Raw genomic sequence first — 22,941 nt, 5'->3', positions numbered from 1 at the left:
ACAGTATGGCTTTTCCTCAAAAAACTGAAAATGGAATTGACATTTGACCCAGTAATCTCACATTTAGGAATATATCCCAAGGAAAAAGAAACGCCAATCAGAAAGGATGCATGCACCCCAATTTTCATAGCAGCACAATTTATAATAGCTGAGATTTGGAAACAACCTAAGTACCCATCATCAGATGAGTGGACTGTGGTACATCTACACAATGGAATACTATGCAGCTGCAAAAAATAAGTTATTCTTACCATTTGCACCAGCATGGATGGAACTGGAGAGCATTATGCTAAGTGAAATAAGCCAGGAAGTTAAAAACAAATACTACATGATCTCATTGATTTCTGGAATATAAAGAACATTATAAACTGATGAACAAAAGTAGATACAGAGGCAAAGAAACATCGAACCGACTATCAAACTATAGCAGGAAGGCAGGGACAGGTTGGGGAAGTGGTAAATGATCAACTAAGGATTTGTATGCATGCATATAAGCATAACCAATGGACACAAGACATATTGTATGTGTGTGTTGGGGGGGTGAGGTCATGTGCATGGCGGTAGAGGAGGCCAGGAGGAGGTTAATGGGGGGGAAAAGAAGACATATGTACTACTATTTGCAATACTTTAAACAATAAAATAAAATTTAAAAAACAAAACCAAAAACTAAAAAGAAAAAAAATACCAAGAGCATATTTCAGAGATGTGGAACAAACTAAACATTTATATAAAAGAGAAAAATACCCCCAAATAGCTGTAGCAATATTGAGAAAGAAGAACAAAGTTGGAGGGATCTCAATACCAGATATCAAGCTATATTCCAAAGCCACTGTTCTCAAAACAGCCTGATACTGGCACAAGAACAGATATATACACCAATGGAACAGAACAGAGAACACATAAATCGACCCAAGCTTTTATGGTCAATCCAAATTTGACAAAGGAGGCCAGAGCAATCAATGGAGTCAAGACAGTCTCTTCAATAAACTGTGCTGGGAAATTTAGTCAGATATATGTAAAAAAAAAAAAAAATGAAACTACATCACCAACTAATACCATACATAAAAATAAAGTCAAAATGAATAAAAGACTTAAATTTCAGATGGGAAACCATAAAAATCTTAGAAAACTCCATAGACACCAAAATCTCAGACATCTCTCTAAACAATATGCTTATCGATACATCTCCTAAGACATGTAAACTAAGAAGAAAACAAACAAACGGGACTACATCAAAATAAAGTGCTTCTGGCTGAAACCGGTTTGGTTCAGTGGATAGAGCGTCGACCTGCAGACTGAAAGGTCCCAGGTTCGATTCCGGACAAAGGCATGTACCTTGATTGCGGGCACATCCCCAGTAGGGTGTGTGCAAGAGACAGCTGATTGATGATTCTCTCTCATCGATGTTTCTAACTCTCTATTCCTCTCTCTCCCTCTCTGTAAAAAATCAATAAGATATATTTTTAAAAAATAAAGTGCTTCTGCATAGCAAAAGAAACCATCAAAAAAATAACAAGAGAGTTCACTGCATGGGAAAATATATTTGCTAATGATACATCTGATAAGGGGTTAACCTCTAAAATTTATTGGGAACTCAAACAATCCAATTTAAAAAAAGACAAAAGACCTAAATACACACTTATCCAAACTGGACATAAAGAAGGCTAAGGGACATATGAAAACATGTTCAAAGTCACTAATCATCCTAAAATGCAAATCAAACACAATAATGAAGTACCACTTCACACCTGTCATAATGACTATCATCAAGAAGTCAAAAAATGACAGATGTTGGCAAGGTTTGGAGAAAAGTGAAGCCTGGTACACTGGTAGTAGGAATGTAGACTGATGCAGCCACTGTGGAAAACAGCATGGAATTTTCTCAAAAAATTAAAAATGAAACTCCCATTTGACTCGGTGGTTCTACTTCCAGGAATATATCCCAAGAAATATGAAACATCAATCAGAAAGAATATATGCAGCCCTATGCTCATAGTAGCACAATTTACAATAGTTAAGATTTGGAAACAGCCTAATTGCCCATAAGCTGATGAGTGGATTAAAAAACTGTGGTACATGTACAAAATGGAATACTACACCGCTGTTAAAAAGAAATAACTCTTTCCATTTGCAACAGCATGGACGAACCTGGAGAGCATCATGCTAAGTGAAATAAGCCCGTAAGAGAAAGATAAGTATCACATGATCTCACTCATGTGTGGGATATAATGATCAACATAAACCGATGAACAAAAATAGCGCCAGAGACAAGGTAGCACTGAACAGATCATCCAACATCAGAGTGAAGGCAATGGATGGGGGGGTTAATGATCAACCAAAGGATTTGTATGCATGCATATTTGCATAACCAAAGGCCACAGACACTGGGTTGGTATAGGTGAGGACTAGCCTACATGGTGGGGTGACTAGGGGGTGTCATTTGGAGGGAAAAGATATATATAATACTTTAAACAATAAAAAGAAAAAAATTCAAGATGGGAGTGAGAAATTGAGAGGCCTATAGTAAATATATAGAAACTGTGATGGTGAAAGACTTAGAAGCCCTCTGTGGAGCCCTTACTTCATGCCTTAAAGAGGGGATTATTTGAACAAAAAGACAATATACCTAAGAAAACAGTGATGAACCAAGAGAGAGCCTAGGGTCACTTTGACCAACTGAGTGGTTATCCTTACTTTTCTCCATCATAATTCTTGGTAACTTTCAATTTTTGTCCTATAGGCCAAAGACCACTAACAATATGCTCTCCTCTACCTCTTGGTAAGCTTCCTGAAAACCATCATCCTTAACATTCCACTTACCTCAGTGTATTCCTGGAAAGTTGCTCAAGGTATAAACTTTCATGTAATTAATTCACTTTTAGATAGAAAAAAAGAACACAGTGCTAACCAATACAATTCATGACACCCTCTTACCTTTTTCTGCTGGGCTCAAAACGGTGACTGTTAAAAGACAGAAAAAGATAAAAATTATTAATATTTAAAAACATTTTTCTTATCCATTTCTCCATAGCAATATTTTTAAGATAGACTGTGAATGTTATTTTAGGAAATCATCAGCATGCTAAGATAAAGGAAGGTACAGATTACATTTCATTCTTTGCTATCTTCTTTTATCTTAAACTTAGAGTATTTAAAATTTTCTACTCATTCAACAAGTATAGGTATAACCTTGTTTAAAATAAAACAGCAAATAGAAATGCCCCAAAATTAAGAACTTAAAAATGTATAATTTAGATGATTATTCATTTTCAAAAAGTATTCATTGTAGAACATCTTCAAATACAAGTATTGTCTATTTAGAGGTAACATCATACTGAGGTTTCATGCCAGCTCAGAAGTAGAATTATCTGGTTGAGAATCTCAGTCACACTATTTTGTGGCCCTATGCAAAATCCTTAACTTTTCTAACTGTATCTACCTCATAAGGTTATCTGAAATTTAAATGTTTTAACACGTGAAAATACTGTTCAGCATTATATCTGGCACAGGTAAATAGGTAAATGCTTAATGAATATTAATTACTAGGGGCCCGGTGCACAAAATTTGTGCACTAGGGGGAGGGGTGCCTCAGCTCAGCCTGCCCCTCTCACAGAATGGAAGCTCTCAGGGGATGTCCTACTGACGGCTTAGGCCTGCTCCCCATGGGAAGCAGGCATAAGTGGCAGTCTGGCCTCCCTCTGCAGGAGGTAACCGAGCTGATCAAGGGAAGGCGCCAGCCCCATCACCCTACTGCAGCAGCCCACTGCCAACCACCAAGGTGTTTTCATCAACACGGACTCCAGTCCCTTCACCATGACAAAATGACTTTTTTTTTTTTTTTTAGACATTTTTTAAGATTTCTCATTCAGCCAAAACCGGTTTGGCTCAGTGGATATAGCGTCGGTCTGCGGACTGAAAGGTCCCAGGTTCAATTACGGTCAAGGGGCATGTACATTGGTTGCGGGCACATCCCCAGTGGGGGGTGTGCAGGAGGCAGCTGGTCAATGTTTCTCTCTCATCAATGTTTCTGGCTCTCTATCCCTCTCCCTTCCTCTCTGAGGAAAATAAATAAAATATATATTTTTTTAAAAAAAGATTTATCATTCATAGGATATGACCTTTCTCTTTCTTTCTTTCTTCCTTCCTTCCTTCCTTCCTTCCTTCCTTCCTTCCTTCCTTCCTTCCTTCCTTCCTTCCTTCCTTTCTTCTTTCTTTCTTCCTTTCTCTTCACCTGATAATATATTTCCATTGATTTTTAGAGAGTGTGGATGAGAGAGGGAGTGACAGAGAGAAACATCAATGTGAGGACACTTTGATTGGTTGTCTCCTGAATGAGCCCTGACCTGGGCTTCACCCATGGAGGAGCCTGTAATCTAGGTAAATGTCCTTGATCAGAATTGAACCCAGACCTTGCTGTCAGCAGGCCAAGGCTTTAGCCACTTAGCCAAACCGTCTAGGGCAGGATATGACATTTCTTAGCCCCTCCAGTAGTGGGCCTTCATTTTTTTCCTCCAGGAGTAAGGTAGAAAAACCCTATCAGGGGTCTTCAAACTACGGCCCGCGGGCCACATGCAGCCCCCAGGGGAGTCTGATACTGCCCGCCAGGTTTTTTGGGCAGTGAGCGCAGCCAAGGTGTTACAGTAGGAATTAGTAGTTCATATAGTCCGGCCCTCCAGCTCTCTGAGGGACCATGATCTGGCCCCCACTTTAAAAAGTTTGAGGACCCCTGCCCTAGATCACCTTCTTGGGTTCTTATTACCTAAGTTAGTAAAAACATGGAAAGTGGCGGCATACAGGGAGCTTAGGCAAAGAGCTGTCAGAAAAGAAGAAAGGTGTTTACAATTGAATTGGTTTGGCTCAGTAGATAGAGCAATGGCCTGCAGGCTGAAGGGTCCCAGGTTTGATGCCTGTTTAGGGCATGTACCTTGATTGGGGGCACACCCCAGTGAGGAGTGTGAAGGAGGCAGCTGATGGATTTTTCTTTCTTATCAATATTTCCGACTGTCTATCCCTATCCCTTCTTCTCTGTAAAAAACCAATAATATGTTTTAAAAAAGAAAAGAAAAGGTGTTTCCTTGGTAGCTCATGCTCAGATGACACCCTGAGTTGTATCCACAGGGCTAAGGGCATGACCTGTGGCCTGGTGGTGGGGAAAGGAGGGCATGCTCCCAAGCCCAGCAGCCCAGTGTTGTATGTACCAGGCTGGGGCATAGACCCGGTCTGCCACTTGGCTCTGGCATACACACAAGCAGTCGCAGGGTGAAAACATCCACTGCATCACCAAGGTAATCTGGGGGATGTTCCCACCCCAACACCAGCCACTCAGCGCGTGCACCCAGAGGCCCAAAGTAACTGGGGGTATTCTATGACCCCAGCAGCTCAAGGCCTACATGCGGGCATACAGGCTAGGAGGATGTTCCTGGGACCCAGGTTGCTCAGTGCCTATGTATGCAAATTAACCCTCCATCTTTGTCATGTTAATTTGCATACTCACTACTGATTGGCTGGTGGGTTTCATGGAGGTACGATCAATTTGCATCTTTCTCCTTTATTAGCGCAGATTATTATATTTGAACTAAGATATCATAGAATATCAAAATTGAAAGGGAACTTAGCATCAATGGAATGGAATAGAGAATCCAGATATCGACCCAAACCTCTATACTCAATTAATATTTGACAAAGGAGATATAAACATACAATGGAGTCAAGACAGTATGTTCAATAAATGATGTTGGGCCGAAATCAGTTTGGCTCAGTGGTAGAGCGTCGGTCTGTGGACTGAAAGGTCCCAGGTTCGATTACGGTCAAGGGCATATACCTGAGTTACCGGCTCATCCCCAGTAGGGAGTGTGCAAGAGGCAGCTGGTCGGTGTTTCTCTCTCATCGACGTTTCTATCTCTCTATATTTCCCTTGCTCTCTGTGAAAACTCAATAAAATATATTTTTAAAAAATAAATAAGTAAATAAATGGTGTTGGGAAAATTAGACAGACACTTGCAAAAAAATGAAACTAGATCACCAATTACACCATACACAATAATAAACTCAAAATGAATACAGGACTTAAATATAAGATGGGAAACAATAAAAATTCTAGAGGCATTCACAGGTAGCAAAATCTCTGACATATGCCAAAAGAATTTCTTCACTGATACTGTCCCTAGAGCAATGGAAGCTAAAGAGAAAATAAACAAATGGAACTACATCAAAATAAAAGGCTTTTTTACAGCAACAGAAACCATCCACAAAACAAGAAAGCCCACTGTATGTGAGAACATATTTGCAAATGTTATCACTGATAAAGGTTTAATCTACAGACAGCTTATACAACTAAATAAAAGGAAGACAAATGATCCAATTAAAAAATGGGCAATGGACCTAAATAGAATATTTCCAAAAGAAGACAGAAGGAAGACCAAGAGGCACATGAAAACATGCTCAAAGTTACTAATTATCCAAGAGATGCAAATCAAAACAACAATGCAGTAGCATCTCACACCTGTCAGAATGGCCAACATCAACAAATCAACAAACGACAAGTGTTGGCAAGATTGCGGAGAAAAAGGAACCCTTAGGCACTGCTGGTGGGAATGCAGATTGGTGCAACCACTGTGGAGAACAGTATGGAGTTTCCTCAAAAAACTGAAAATGGAACTCCCATTCGACCCAGTAATCCCACTCCTAAGAATATATCCTAAGAAACCAGAAACACCAATCAGAAAGAATATATGCACACCTATGTTCATAGCAGCACAATTTACAATAGCTAAGATTTGGAAACAGCCTAGATGCCCATCAGCAGATGATTAGATCAAAAAACTATGGTATATCTACACAATGGAATACTATGCTGCCATAAAAAAGAAGGAATTCTCATTTGCAGCAACCTGGATGGAATTGGAGAACATCATGCTGAGTGAAATAAGCCAGTCAATGAAAGATAAACACCACATGACCTCACTCACTTATGGATAACAAAGAACATTATAAACTGATGAACCAAAAGATAGATATAGAGACAGTAAAGTAATAAGGAGACTGTCAAATTACAGCGGGGAGGAGAGGGAGATCTGGGGAAGATAAGAGATCAACTGAAGGACTTATATACATGTATATAAGCACAACCAATGGACACAAAACTCTGGGGAGGGAGGGTATGTATGGGGGGGGGCGGGCAATGGTAAAATATGTACACAGATAATAATTTAATAAATAAATAAATAAATAAATAAATAAATGAAAACAAAAAAACTATGGTAGCCGAAACCGGTTTGGCTCAGTGGATAGAGCATCAGCCTGTGGACTGAAAGATCCTGGGTTCGATTCCGGTCAAGGGCATGTGCCTTGGTTGCAGGCCCATCCCCAATAGGGGTTGTACAAGAGGCAACTGATCAATGATTCTCTCTCATTGATGTTTCTAACTCTCTATCCCTCTCTCTTCCTCTCTGTAAAAAAATCAATAAAAATATATTTTTTATAAAAAACTGTGGTAAATCTACACAATGTAATAATATGCTGCCATAAAAAAAGGGGGGGAAGGGCATGTATGGGAGTGGTGGTGGGGCAATGGAAAGATATGTACACATATAATACCTTAATAAAAATAAATAAAAAATAATAATAATAAATGAAAGGGAACTTAGCAATTATCTGATATATCTGTGTCATTTCAAAATGGACTAGGGTTGTATGAAATGATTTCCTCAAGATCATAGGTCAAGTTAGCAGAAGAGTAGGGAATAGATTGCAGCCTCAAGGGCTTTTTCCATGTACTGTATCAACCGTTCTCAATAATTTTTTTCTGACCAATTGTTATATATCCATATATTTTGTTCAAAATGTCATTTGTATAAAGTGAGGCCTATGTGTTTTTATTCACCAACATCTGTATACAATTATACTAGGTCCTAAGGTAAGATTAAATCAATCACAAGGCAAAACCAGATGAAAACACTATAAAGAAAGAGAATTACAGGCCAATATCCCTGATGTACACAGGTGCTAAAATCCTCAACAAAATTCTAGCAAATTGGATCTAGCATTATATTAGAAAAATCATACATCATGACCAAATGGGATTTATTCCAGGGATGCAATGCTGGTACAATATCCACAAATCAATAAAGGTGATACATCATATAAACAAATTGAGAGATAAAAATTAAGTAGTCATATCAATTCATGCAGAAAATGCATTTGACAAAATCTAACACCATTTCCTGATTTAAAAAACAAAACAAAACACAATGCACAGCAAAGCGGGAACAAAAGGATCATACCTCAACATAATAAAAGCCTCATATGACAAACCTACAACCAATGTCACATTCACTGGAGGAAAACTAAAATCATTTCCCCTTAAGAACAGGAACAAGACACATTCACCACTCCTGTTCAACATAGTACTTGAAGTGCTAGCCATAGTAATCAGACAAGAAGAAATAAAAGGCATCCAAATTGGGAAAGAAGTAAAATTATAATTATTCACAGATGACATGATATTATACCTAGAAAACCATAAAGGCTCCATTAAAAACCTAATAGAACTAATAAATGGATTCAGCAATGTAGTAAGATACAATATTAACAATCAGAAATCTATGGCGATTTTTTAACACACCAATAATAACCTCACAGAAAGATAAACCATGACAATAATCCCATTTACCATTGCAACAAAAATATTAATATACCTAGGAATGAATTTTTTCTTCTTTTTTTATTTTTTAATTAAGGTATTATATGTGTACATATCTTTCCATTGCCCCCCCCCCCCACTCCCATACATGCCCTCCCTCCCTGACCAGAGTTTTTAATTTCTTCCTTGATTTCTCTGGTAACCCAGCCCTTGTTCAATAGCATGCTGTTTAGTCTCCATGTGTTTGATTTCTTTGGATTATTTTTATTGTAGTTGATTTCCAATTTTATGCCACTATGATCTGAGAAGATGCTTGATATGAGTTCTATCTTCTTGAATTTGAAGAGACTTTGTCTATGTTCCAACATGTGGTCTATCTTTGAAAATGACCCATGTGCACTTAAGAAGAATGTATATTGTGTGGCTTTGGGGTGAAATGTTCTGAAGATGTCAATTAATTCCATCTGGTCTAGTGCATCATTTAGGATTGATGTTTCTTTGCTGACTTTTTGTTTAGATGATTTGTCCAAAGATAACAGTAAGGAATTAAAATCTCCTACTATGATTGTATCACTATTAATCTCTCCCTTAATGTCCTCCAGCAGTTGTTGTTTTTTTATTACTTTTTTTTTTTTATGTATTTGGGTGCTCCTGTATTGAGTCCACCAGGGTTATTTCTTCTTGTTGGATTGCTCCCTTTAATATTATGAAGTGGCCTTCATTATCTCTTACTATGTCCTACACTTTGATATCTAATTTGTCTGATGTAAGTATTGCTACCCCAGCTTTTTTTTCATTTCCATTCGCCTGGAATAACTTTTTCCATCCCTTCACCCTCAGTCTGTATGTTTTTTTCTGAAATGGGTTTCTTGTAGACAGCAGATATATGGGTATTGTTTTCTTATCCAATCTGTTACCCTATGTCTTTTGATTGGAGCATTTAATCCATTTACATTTAAAGTTATTATTGATAGGTATTTATTTGACGCCATTTTTATTCTATACCCCTGTGTTCCTTCTTCGCTTCCTATTTCTTTATTTTTACAGACCCTTTAGCATTTCTTGCATTGCTGGTTTGGTGGAGATAAATTCCTTTAGTCTTTTTTGTCTGTGAAGCTCCTGATTACACCTTCAATTTTGATTGATAGCCTTGCTGGGTACAGTATTCTTGGATTCAGACCCTTCCTTTGCATGACTTTGTATATTTCATCCCATTTCTTCTGGCCTGATGAGTTTCTGTTGAGAAATCAGTTTCTAGTCTGATGGGGGTTCCTTTATATTTAACTTTCTGTCTCTCTCTGGCTGCTTTTAAGATTCTTACTTTGTTGGTGGTGTTTGCCAATTTAATTATAATGTGCCTTGGTGTCGGTCTTCTGGGATTAATTTTGCTAGGGACTCTGTGAGCATGTTGGATTTGTGTTGGTTTTTTCTTCTCTATCTCAGGAAAGTTTTCTGTCATTATTTCTTGAAATACGTTTTCCATGTCTTCCTCAGTTTCCTTTCCTTCTGAAACCCCTATTATTCTAATATTGTTTTGTTTTGTATTGGCCCAAAGCTCCCGTAGGGTCTCCTCCTACTTTTTAATTTTTTTTTTAGAAGCTGCTCTAATTGGGTATTTTTTTCCATCTTGTCTTCTATTATAGCTCACTGATGCGGTCCTCTGCTTCTTCTAGTCTACACTTGATGCTTTCTATTGAGTTCTTCATGGTAGCGATATCATTTTTCATTTCTTCTTTGTTCACCTTCCTCTTGGTTCTTCATTTCCTCTTGGTTCTTACTCATATTGTCAAATTTGTCTTCCACTCTTTTTAGCCATCTTATGATCATTACTCTGAATTCTTGCTCTGGTAGGTTGCTTGCCTCTAACTCGTTTACTTCCTTTTCTGGTTATGCCTGCTTTTCTTTCATTTGCAGGCTATTTTTTTGACTCCCCATGGTCTCTCTATTCAGGATGTCTGGTTATGTAGTTCTCTTTCTCCTGCGTTGACTTAAAGGCAACAAAAAAATATGGAACCCGTCACAAATTTGCATGCCATCCTTGCACAGGGACCATGCTAATCTTCTCTGTATCATTCCAATTTTAGTATATGTGCTGCTAAAGCAAGCACTATATATTCAAATTTTAAAAGAAACATAAAACTCAACACCAAAAAAAATCCCATTAAAAATGGGAAGCCAGGACTCTACAACCACAACAACGAGGGAACAGCTGCAAAACCAAGAAGCACATATTCCAAGCAGCATGAATACGTGGACTCAGACATGCTCTGCACCTTCTCATGGATAGGTCATATTTCACCTAGGAAAAGGCAAGAGGGATTTACATAACCACACTTCCAGAGAAGAGAGATCATTGGAAGACAAAAAAACAGCCTGTATATGAAAGAAAAGGAGGCATCACTAGAAACGGAAGTACACAAAATGGAGAAAGATTTCAAAGAAATGGTTATAAATTTGCTGAAAAGAATGGAAGACAAATTCAACAATATGTATTAGAACCAAGAGGAAATGAAGAACCAAGAAGGAATAAAAAATGACATTGCTGCCATAAAGAACTCAATAGAAAGCATCAAGAGCAGAGTAGAAGAAGCAGAGGACCACATTAGTGAGCTAGAAGACAAGGTAGGAAAAAATACCCAAACAGAGCAGCATCTAGGAGAAAAAAAAAAAAAAAACTTTAAAAATAGGAGAAGAGCCAAAATCAGTTTGGCTCAGTGGATAGAGTGTTGGCCTGCAGACTGAAAGGTCCCAGGTTCTATTCAAGTCAAGGGCATGTACCTTGGTTGCGGGCACATCCCCAGTGTGGGGTGTGTAGGAGGCGGCTGGTCGATGTTTCTCTCTCATCGATGTTTCTAACTTTTGGGTGTCCAAGAGGCAGTAGATAAACCCAGAGAAAGAGAACCAGCAATCAGACTCTCAAACCTCAGAGGGAAAGTAAGGGTGGATGGGGGTAAGGGGAAGAGATCAACCAAAGGACTTGTGTGCATACATATGGGCCTAGCCAGTGGCCAGGGAAAACGGGGTTGGGAAGGGGGGCATATCTAGGGAGCAGTTTGGGATGGTAATGGGGGAATAAGGACAATTATGTGAGACCATAATCAATCAATTAATTAAATAAATAAATAAAAGGAAAAAAAGAAGTAGCTGATCAATGATTCTCTCTCATCAATGTTTCTAACTTTCTATCCCTCTCTCTTCCTCTCTCTAAAAAATCAATAAAATACATAAATATTTAAAAAAAAAAAATAGGAGAAGAGCCTAAGGGAACATTGGGACAACACAAAACAAAACAACACCAGCATAATAGAGGTTCCAGAAAGAGAGGAAACTGAGCAAGGAAAAGAAAACTTGTTAAAGAAATAATGACAGAAAACTACCCTGATATAGGGAAGAAAAAACCCACACAAATCAGGAAGCTCACAGAGTCCCAAACAAAATGAACCCTAAAGGAACGACTCCAAGGCACATTATAATTGAATTGGCAAACAGCACCAACAAAGAAAGAATCATTAAAGCAGCCAGAGAGAGACAGAAAGTTAACTACAAAGGATCCCCAATCAGACCAGTGACTGATTTCTCAACAGAAACGCATCAGGCCAGAAGGGAATGGAATATAAAAAAATCATGCCAAGCCGAAACCGATTTGGCTCAGTGGATAGAGCGTTGGTCTGCAGACTGAAAGATCCCAGGTTCGATTCCGGTCAAGGGCATGTACCTTGGTTGCGGTCACATCCCCAGTGTGGGATGTGCAGGAGGCGGCTGGTCGATGTTTCTCTCTCATCAATGTTTCTAACTTTCTATCCCTCTCCCTTCCTCTCTGCAAAAAAAAATCAATAAAATACATTTTTTTTAAAAACAATCATGCCAAAACCAGTTTGGCTCAGTGGATAGAGTGTTGGCCTGTGGACTGAAAGGCCCCAGGTTCCATTCTGGTCAAGGGCATGTACATTGGTTTCAGGGACATCCCCAGTGGGGGGTGTGCAAGAGGCAGCTAATCGATGATTCTCTCTCATTGATGTTTCTAACTCTCTATCCCGCTCTCTTCCTCTCTGTAAAAAATTAATAAAATATTTTTTTAATCATACAAAGAAAGGGCCTGAATCCAAGAATAATGTACCCAACAAGGCTATCAATAAAAATTGAGGTTAAAATCAGGATCTTCACAAACAAAAAATGACTAAGGGGGTTTATTACCACCAAACCAGCAATGCAAGAAATGCTAAAGGGTCTGCTGTAACAAGAAGAAATAGGAAGCTAAGAAGTAACACAAGGGTAAAGAATAAAAATGGTGACAAATGAGCACCTATCAATAATAAATTTAAATGCAAATGGATCGAATGCCCCAATCAAAAAACATGGGGTAACTGATTAAACATGACCCATATATCTGCTGTCCACAGGAAACCCATCTCAGAAAAAAAAGACACACCCAGACTGATGGTGAAGGGATGGAAAAAGGTTTTATAGGCTAATGGAAAAGAAAAAGAAAAAAGAAAAAAGAAAAAAAAAAGCTGGGGTAGCAATACTTATATCTGACAAATTAGATCTCAAAGTAAAGGCCATAACAAGAGATAAGGAAGGCCACTTCATAATACTAAAGGGAGCATTCCAATAAGAATAAATAACTGGTAATCACATATGCACCCCATACAGGAGCACCAAAATACATTTTTTTAAAAAGTCCTCGAGGATACCAAGGGAGAGAATGACAGCAATACAGTCAAAGTAGGAGACTTTAATACCATACTATCACCATTGGACAAGTCATCTAAACAAAAAAATCAGAAAAGAAACATCAATCCAAAATGACTCACTAGCTCAGATGGAATTAATTGACATCTTCAGAACATTTCACCCCAAAGCCACAGAATATACATTCTTCTTAAGTGCACATGGGTCATTTTCATAGATGGACCATATATTGGGTCACAGGAAATGTCTCTACAAATCCAAGAAGATAGAAACTATATCAAGAATATACTTAGATCAAAGTGGCATAAAACTAGAAGAGAACTACAATAAAATTAAAAAAAGTCAAACACCTGGGCACTGAATAGCATGCTATTAAACAATGATTGGGTTACCAGAGAGATAAAAGAAGAAATAAAAAGCCTCATGGCAACAAACATCCATGAAAACATAACAATCCAAAATCTATGGGACACAGTGAAAGCAGTCTTGAGAGGGAAGCTCATAGCTCTACAAGCCTATTGCAAGAAAGAAAGAAAGAAAGAAAGAAAGAAAGAAAGAAAAGAAAGAAAGAAAGAAAGAAAGAAAGAAAGAAAGAAAGAAAGAAAGAAAGAAAGAAAAGAAAGAAAAGAAAGAAAGAAAGAAAGAAAGAAAGAAAGAAAGAAAGAAAGAAAGAAAGAGAGAGAGAGAAAGAGAGAAAGAGAGAAAGAAAGGAGGGAGGGAGGGAGGGTGGAAGGAAAGAAAGAAAGAAAGAAAGAAAGAAAGAAAGAAAGAAAGAAAGAAAGAAAGAAAGAAAGAAAAGAAAAAAAAGAAAGAATGCTGATAAACTACTTAACCCTAAAACTCAAAGAGTTAGAGAGACAAGAAAAGCCCAGAGTGAGCAGATGGAAAGAAATAATAAAGATCAGAATGTAGATAAATGACATAGAGACAAAAAAAATCAACAAATGAACCTCTAGCCAGGCTCAACAAGAAGCAGAGAGAGAACCCAAATAAACAAAATAAAAAATTAAAGAGGTGAAATAACAACCAATCCCACAAAAATACAAATAATTATGAAAAAATGCTATGAATAACTCTATTCCAACAAACTGGACAACCTAGATGAAATGGACTTATTCCTAGAAAAATACAAGCTCCCAAAACTGAACCAAACAGAATCACAAAACCTCAACAGGCCAATAAATAATGAAGAAATTGAAACAGCAATCAAAAATCTTCCAGCAAACAAAAGCACTGGTCCAGACAGCTTTACAGGGGAGTTATACCAAGCAATCAAAGAAAAACTAAAACCTATCTCCTCAGACTATTGCAGAAAATTCAAGAGTAAGGAACGCATCCAAGCTCTTTATATGAATCCAGCACACCCTACTCCAAAAACCAGATAAGACACCACAAAAAAAGAGAGCTACAGTCCAATATCCTTGATGAACAAAGATGCTAAAATCCTCAAAAAAATTCTAGCAAATCAGAATCAGCAATACATTAGAAAAAAATCAAACCATGATCAAATAGGATATATTATAGGGATACAAAGATGGTACAATATTCACAAAATCAATAAATGTGATACATAACATAAATAAACTGAGAGACAAAAATCACAAAATCATATCATTTGATGCAGAAACAGCATTTGACAAAATCCAACACCCTTTCTTGATAAAATATCTCAGCAGAGTGTAAAGAGAGGAATTATATGTCAACGTAATAAATGAATTATATGACAAACATACAGCCACCAATGGCAAAAACTATAGCCATTTCCCCTAAGAATAAGGACAAGACAAGGATGCCCACTTTTACCACTCCTGTTTTACATAGTACTAGAAGTAACACAGGGGTAAAGAATAAAAATGGCGGTAAACAAATACCTATCAATAATAACTTTAAATGTAAATGGATTAAATGCCCCAATCAAAAAACATAGGGTAACTGAGTGGATGAGAAAGGACACAAAAAATAAATATGGCTACAAATAAGTACCTTTAAATCATAACTTAAAACATAAATGGACAAAGGTTCCAATCAAAAGACATCAAGTGAGAGAATGGGTAAAAAAAAATAAAAAAATAAAAAATAAATAAAAAACATGACCCATATATACGCTGTCTACAAGAGATCGACCCCAGAAAATGAGACTCATACAGATTGAAAGTGAAAGAATGAATGGAAAAACATCTTTCAGGCAAATGGAAATGAAAAAAGAAACATCTGAAGTATCAGAACTTATATCTGACAAAATAGATCTCAAAGTAAAGGCCATGACAAGAGATAAGAAAAGCCACTATAAAATAATAAAAGAATCGATATAAAAAGAGGCTATAACCCTGATAAATAAGTATGCACCCATTGCAGGGGCACCCAAATGCATTTAAAAAAAAAACAAAAAACAAAAAAACTCCTGTAAGGTATCAAGGGAGAAATTGACAACAATACAATCATAGTAAGGGGCTATACACCACTGACATCATTGGATAAATCCTCTAGACAACAAAGCAGCAAAGAAACAGCAATTCTACAATAAATGACTCACTAGATCAGATGGACATCTTCAGAGCATTTCATTCCAAATCCAAGAAATATACATTCTTCTCAAGTGCACATGGGACATTTTCAAAAGTAGACCACATATTCGGTCACAACCAAAGTCTCCCCAAATTCAAAAAGATTGAAATCTTATCAAGCATTTTCTCAGACCACAATGGCATAATATTATAAATAAACTACAATAAAAATATTCCAAAAATTCAAACACTTGGAAGCTGAATAGCATGCTATTAAACAATTATTGGGTTAAAAATGAGATCAAAGAAGAGATTGAAAACATCCTGGAGACTAATGACAATAAAAACATAACAATGCAAATACTATAGGACACAATGAAAGCAATCCTGAGAGGAAAGTTTATAGCTCTACAGGCCTACCTCAAAAAACAAGAAAAAATGGAAATAAATCATCTAACTCAACAACTCAAAGAATTAGAAAGAGAGCAATAAGAAAAGACTACAGTGAGCAGAAGGAAGGAAATAATAAAGATCAGAGCATAAATCAATGCCATAGAGACCAAAAAAAAAAAAAAATCAATAAAACCAAGAGCTGGTTTTTGGAAATGATAAACAAGATTGATGAATATCTAGCTAGGCTCACAGAGAAGAAAAGCATAGGACCCAAATAAACAAAATCAGGAATGAAAGCAGTGAAATAACAGATGGTGCCAAAATACAAAGGACCGTTTCAAAATAATATGAACAACTATATTCCAACAAACTGGACAACCTGGAGGAAATGGACATATTCCTAGAAAAAATATAACCTTCCAAAACTCAATCAGGAAGAATACAAACAGTTCAATAGGCCAGTAACTATGGAAGAAATTGAAGCAGTCATCAAAAAGCTTCCAGCAGAGCCCAGAGACAAGATGGCGACTGAACAGACGGACTTGTTCTGACCCTGGTCCCAGAACAGATAAAAGCAGCGTCTAAGTCGCTCAGGGAATGTTGATAGGCAGCTAAGGGGCAGCGGAACTCTAAAGGAAGGTAAGGAAGGGCCCGCTGGACAGGATTTCCTGACCAAGCAGCCAGCACTGCGGCGGCGGAGACCTCTCCCGGAGCTACGGGCTCAGAAGGAAGGCTGCACCATCTTACCAGGAAAGGAGGACCTTCTCTGAGGCCTGGAAAACCCACAGCAGAGGAGACCATCGAGCAGCTGTGACGCCCCAATCGGCGCAAACATGTGGATTCAAGGATTCTGGGTCACCACTGCACCAGTAGCAACTGTAGCCACTGCGCACCCGAGCAGCCCCTGCGACAAGCTGCGCCTAAAGAAGGCTGCTGCTGCAGAGAGAATCCTGCCCTGCAAGACCCAGTGCTCGGTTTGGCGTAATCTTCCCAAAAATCGGGAATTTTTAAAACGCCAAGGGACACGGGACAAATTGTTAAGAATAGGGGCTGTTCTACCAAGGGCGAAACATCTGGACACCGTGGTGCATGATCCCCTTCACCCCCTTGCTTCAGAGTACTAGGGAAGGACTGCCCAGTTGTGCATATCCTGGGAAACTGCAGGGAGAAATTGCCTTCCTGGAAACAGGGGATCAGAGCGAGAAGAGATAGTCTGGGAGCCAGCTGGAACCATGGCAGCCTACCAGGACAAAACATAATGCCATAGAGAAAGAAGGCTAGAGCAACCAAAAAGACTGGGAAGTCAAACCAAAAACCCTGCCACCTAGGGGCTGAATTACAAACTGCCTTGTTTGTTTGTTTTTGTTCCCCTTTTTCCTTTCCTTTTTTTTCATTTTTTTACTATTAATTAATCAAAAATAAATGGACATAAATAACTAAGATATAGCTTACTTAAAATTAAGGACTACCTTACAAAACTGAGGTGCAGTGGAAGGCTGTGAACTGCAATACTGTCGGGACCAAGAATCAGGCGAGCCAAATACAATAACAGAGGAAGTGAATGACTACTATTGAATATTTTTATGCTAATTTTACTATTCTTTATTTTATTTTCATTTTTTACATCTTTTATTTAATTTTCATTTTTTAGATCTTTTACTTAAGAAATTAATTTTTTTTCGTTTTTCCTTCTTGATTTTACCTTTTCAATTATTACATTTTTCAATCTCAATCATCATTATTACTGCTGCTATTTTGCATTTTTTGTTTCCTTTTTCTTCTTTTTTTTCTCCAGCACCATTTTATTTTCTCTTTATTTTACATTGGGATTAGTCTTCATTCTATTTTAATCTCTACTATAGCATCGTTCAACCCTATCTCAACTCGACCTTTACACCATCACTCTCTTACTAACCTTTACCCTTTTCGTCTCCTGTTTATCCTATCCCTTTCCGGCTTTAGTTTTTCCCCTATTCTTTCTGTATACCCACTGCTAAAATTTTCACCATACTTATAGACCTAAGTTCCAACCCCCTGCTCCAAATGTATAAATACCACTCTCTTCACTATATTAACTAGTTAAAAAAAAACAAAAAAAAACTGTTCTCCTCTCTATCCTTTTCTCATTGTTTGCGTGAATGTTGATTATAGTGAATTTTTATGCTTTTTAGTGAAATTGTTATGCTTATTCTTGTGTTGTTATTGCTGTTTTGTATATTTTAAAATAATTTCTTTTTGTTTGTTTTTTACTTCTGTATATCATAGCCATACTTAATATTAGTGGATATTGTAGTTTGTTTGTTTGTGTTTTTTTTTTTGTTTTTTTTTTTTTTTCATTTTATTTTATTTTTTTATTTATTTATTTTTTTTAATCAATCTTTATTGTTCATATTATTACAAAGGTTCCTCATTTCTTCCCCCCTCCACCAGGTTCCCACCCCACCCTCCGCCCCCTCCCCATCCCCCATTGTCCTCATCCATAGGTGCACAGTTTATGTTCAGTCTCTTCCTCCCTCCCTTTCCCCGATAGTAAATCCCTTTTCAGATAGTAAATCTGTTACTTAGCATTATCTCATATCAATAATACCTCCACATGCCCAATGATACACTTCACACAAAAGACATTTCCAAATAGGTCAACCAGCCTCATCCAGGCCCCACCCAAGGCACTTACAGATCAACACCCCAGCGCTATACTAACTCAACACATCCAGATCTAAGCCTTCATCACTTGATTCAGCAGACCCTCAAGTTCCCGCAAAAGTTTCCAGCCATGTCTGAGAGGCAGCCGTGGGCAGGTACAGGCGAGGAGCGAGCTGTTTCGGGCCTGGCTGCTCCGGGCCTGGCCTCTGTTGCTCTGGTTCGTTCCACAACCAGCTGCTCCGGGTCTGGTCACTGCCGCTCCCGACCTAGTTGCTCTGGACTTGGCTGTTGCTGCTACAGGCCTGGCCGCACCCGACCCGGCTGCTCTGGGACCGGTTGCTCCGGTCCCGGCCGCTCCGGGCCTGGCCGCTCCCAGCCTGACAGCCGCTGCTCCGGACCTGGCTGCTCCCAGCCTGGCAGCCATTGCTCCTGGCCTGGCCGCACCAGACCCGGCTGCTCCGGGCCTGGCCGCTCCCAGCCTGGCAGCCGCTGCTCCTGGCCTGGCCGCACCAGACCCGGCTGCTCCGGGCCTGGCCGCTCCCAGCCTGGCAGCCGCTGCTCCTGGCCTGGCCGCACCAGACCCGGCTGCTCCGGGCCTGGCCGCTCCCAGCCTGGCAGCTGCTGCTCCGGGCCTGGCCGCACAAGACCCGGCTGCTCCGGGCCTGGCCGCTCCCAGCCTGGCAGCTGCTGCTCCGGGCCTGGCCGCACCAGACCCGGCTGCTCCGGGTCTGGCCGCTCCCAGCCTGGCAGCTGCTGCTCCGGGCCTGGCCGCTCCCAGCCTGGCAGCCGCTGCTCCTGGCCTGGCCGCACCAGACCCGGCTGCTCCGGGCCTGGCCGCTCCCAGCCTGGCAGCCGCTGCTCCTGGCCTGGCCGCACCAGACCCGGCTGCTCCGGGCCTGGCCGCTCCCAGCCTGGCAGCCGCTGCTCCTGGCCTGGCCGCACCAGACCCGGCTGCTCCGGGCCTGGCCGCTCCCAGCCTGGCAGCCGCTGCTCCGGGCCTGGCCGCTCCCAGCCTGGCAGCCGCTGCTCCAGGCCTGGCCGCACCAGACCCGGCTGCTCTGGGCCTGGCCGCTCCCAGCCTGGCAGCCGCTGCTCCGGGCCTGGCCGCACCAGACCCGGCTGCTCCGGGCCTGGCCGCTCCCAGCCTGGCAGCCGCTGCTCCGGGCCTGGCCGCACCAGACCCGGCTGCTCCGGGCCTGGCCGCTCCCAGCCTGGCAGCCGCTGCTCCGGGCCTGGCCGCACCAGACCCGGCTGCTCCGGGCCTGGCCGCTCCCAGCCTGGCAGCTGCTGCTCCGGGCCTGGCCGCTCCTAGCCTGGCAGCCGCTGCTCCAGGCCTGGCCACACCAGACCCAGCTGCTCCGGGCCTGGCCGCTCCCAGCCTGGATTCTTCGTGGTTGTCTACTGCTGTTCTGGGCCTGGCTGCTCCCAACCCGGCTGCTCTGGGCCGGGCTTCTCCGGACCCAGCCACTCCGTGTCTGGGTGTTCCTGGACTGGCCACCCTGGGCTTGGCCGCCTCTGCCTCAGGCCTGGCTGCCACTGCCCCAGGTCTGGCTGCTCCAGTGCTGGCCGTTGATGCTCTTGTTCTGGCTGCTGCTGTTCTGGGGCCTGGCCACTGCTGCTCCGGGCCCAGCTGCCACTGCCTTGTGCCTGGCCACTCTAGGCCTGGTCGCCGCTGTTCCAACATTCTGTCCCTTTTTTCTCTTCTTTTTTTTTTCTTTTTTTAAAAAAAACAACAAAACGCATTTATGTTGCAATGTTGGCTGGTGCGTTGAGTTCTGACTTAGTCTTTGATTTTTCAAGATCTTCTTTGTATTCTTTCTTAAGTAATTTTACTATCATTTGCTCTCACTTGATTTCTTCACATTGAGAACTTCTTTGGTTTCTTCCTCCTTGTCCTGGGAGCTCAGCAGGTTGGCCTGTGGCACCCGTTTGTTCTCCGCGGGCTCCCGCGCTGCTCCAGCCTGTTGCCGGGGTCGGCGCCGCCCAGGAAGCAGCCCCCGTCCTTGGCTCCGTTGCCAGCGCTCAGCAGTCGAAGGCTCAGGGGCACCCCCCCCACTGGGGGCCCCGTCGCCGGCTCCTTGCTGGCGCCCAGCTGGCCGGTGTCCGGCAGGGGCTCCTGCTCCTCGTGGCGTTCCTCCAGTCTGGAGCTTTCTTTCTCCCTCCCACTAGGGAAGTCCAGGATCAGAGTCAACAGACTGTCCTCTGTGCACAGTGTGCGCGACTCCGGGGGCTCGGCCTTTCGCCGTGCTCCCAGGACTCCACCTCACAGCCCCGTCTCCCCCTGCCGGAGCCTGGGTCCCCAGGGACTGGCCCAGACCTGGAGTTCGGGGAGGTCTGGACTGAGGCTCAGAGCTGCCGCCGGAGGCTTTGTTTCTTCCGGCTAGGGTAATCCAGCATCAGAGTCAACATTCAGTCCTCTGCGCGCCATGTGCGCGCGACTCCGGGGGCCCCGCATTTCGCCGTCCCCCGGGATTGTCTCCCCCTGCCGGAGCCTGGGTCCCCAGGGTCTGGCACATAACTTGGTGCTCAGCGCTGCCGGTTCGGGGGTTCAGCCCAGGCTGGGGGTTCTATTTCCTTCCTGCTAGGGAACACCAGGCAGCACCCAGCCCTCTCCTCCTCTCCGGCTGCGACCTCTCCGCGCGCGCGTGCGTGCGAGCGCGCAGCATGTCTCCGTACCTTAGGCTTTTTTTCAGCTCCTCTGATTTTCCTTCTGGTTTTCTCCCTCCTTCCTATTGTAGAGTTTTCAGTCAGTCGACTACCTGTAGCTCTGGGCAATGTCCACTCTACATTTTAGTTGTATTCCTTTGAAATTGTTGTGAGCTGCTGCGGCTAGGTGTATACCCGAGCAGCCATCTTGGATCCTTCGGATATTGTAGTTTGTATTAATCTCCAACTATTGATGCTGGCATTGGCTGGGATTAGTGGTTGTTCTATAGGAATTTTCTCCACATGTACATATAGTTTGTTTCCTCTTTCTCTCATAGTCTGCTTCTTGTCTCTCCCTTTCTCTCTCTCTCTCTCTCTCTCTCTCTCTCTCTCTCTCTCTCTCTCTATATATATATATATATATATATATATATATATATATATCTTTTCTTTTTTCCCAGTTTTCCAACTTCATTTCGACATTACTTTTTTTTCTTCTTTTTCTATATCTTTATTTATCCCTCTTTTTTTTCCTTTCTTCCTTCTCTCCTATCCCCTAATTTGCCTTTCTCTAGTGGTCACCTTTATTAGAGGTTATTAATATCGCAAATACATTCCTGTTCAGTGCCTTTTGTGTTGTACCTGGTAGTGTTCTATTTTGTGCCTTTAAATCAACACAGGAGAAGGAATACCACATAACCAGACATCCTGAAAAGAGAGACCATGGGGAGACAAAGAAATAGCCAGCACATGAAAGAAAAGCAGGCATCACCAGAAAAGGAAATTAATGAGTTAGAGGCAAGTAACCTACCAGAGTAAGAATTCAGAGTAATGATCATAAGATGCCTAAAAAGAATGGAAGAGACATTTGATGATATGAATAAAAAACATGAGGAAATGTAGAAGAACCAAGAGGAATTGAAGATGAACCAAGAAGAAATGAAAAATGACATCGGTACTATGAAGAACTCAATAGAAAGCATCGAGAGTAAACTAGAAGAAGCAGAGGACCGCATCAATGAGCTAGAAGATAAGATGGGAAAAAATACCCAATTAGAGCAGCTTCTGGGGGGGGGGGGGGGAATAAAAAGCTTACGGGAAATTTAGGACTATACAAAACAAAACAATATTAGAATATTGTTTAGAATAATAGGGGTTCCAGAAAGAAAGAAAACTGAGGAAGACATGGAAAAAGTATTTCAAGAAATAATGACGAAAAACTTTCCTGAGAAAGAGAAGAAAAAACCCACACAAATCCAACATACTCGCAGAGTCCCAAGAAAAATGAATCCCAGAAGACCGACACCAAGACACATTATAAGTAAATTGGCAAACACCAACGACAAAGTAAGAATCTTAAAAGCAGCCAGAGAGAGATAGAAAGTTACACGTAAAGGAATCCCATCAGACTAGAAACTGATT

General features: G+C 41.1%; 1 protein-coding gene across 3 annotated transcripts in view; it reads right to left on the bottom strand.

Annotated features, from left to right (window-relative positions):
• ZDHHC15 (zDHHC palmitoyltransferase 15) overlaps positions 1–22,941 on the bottom strand; it is a gene marked incomplete at its 5' end in the record, with an annotated part of 235,674 nt that overhangs the window by 199,475 nt on the left and 13,258 nt on the right. For 2 of the 3 annotated variants that reach the window (XR_014793696.1, XM_084869722.1), the window contains one exon: positions 2,935–2,961. The exons of the other annotated variant lie outside the window; for it this stretch is intronic. Coding sequence is in view for 1 of the 2 variants with exons in the window: in XM_084869722.1 (XP_084725848.1) it covers positions 2,935–2,961 (27 nt within the window). The remainder of the gene's footprint in view (positions 1–2,934; positions 2,962–22,941) is intronic. 3 annotated transcript variants of the gene reach the window in all.

This window comes from Pipistrellus hanaki (assembly GCF_964339955.1).
Source record: "Pipistrellus hanaki genome assembly, chromosome: X".
Classification (NCBI taxonomy): domain Eukaryota; kingdom Metazoa; phylum Chordata; class Mammalia; order Chiroptera; family Vespertilionidae; genus Pipistrellus; species Pipistrellus hanaki.
Note: the sequence above shows the minus strand (reverse complement) of the source record. Positions and strands in the feature narration are given on the sequence as shown.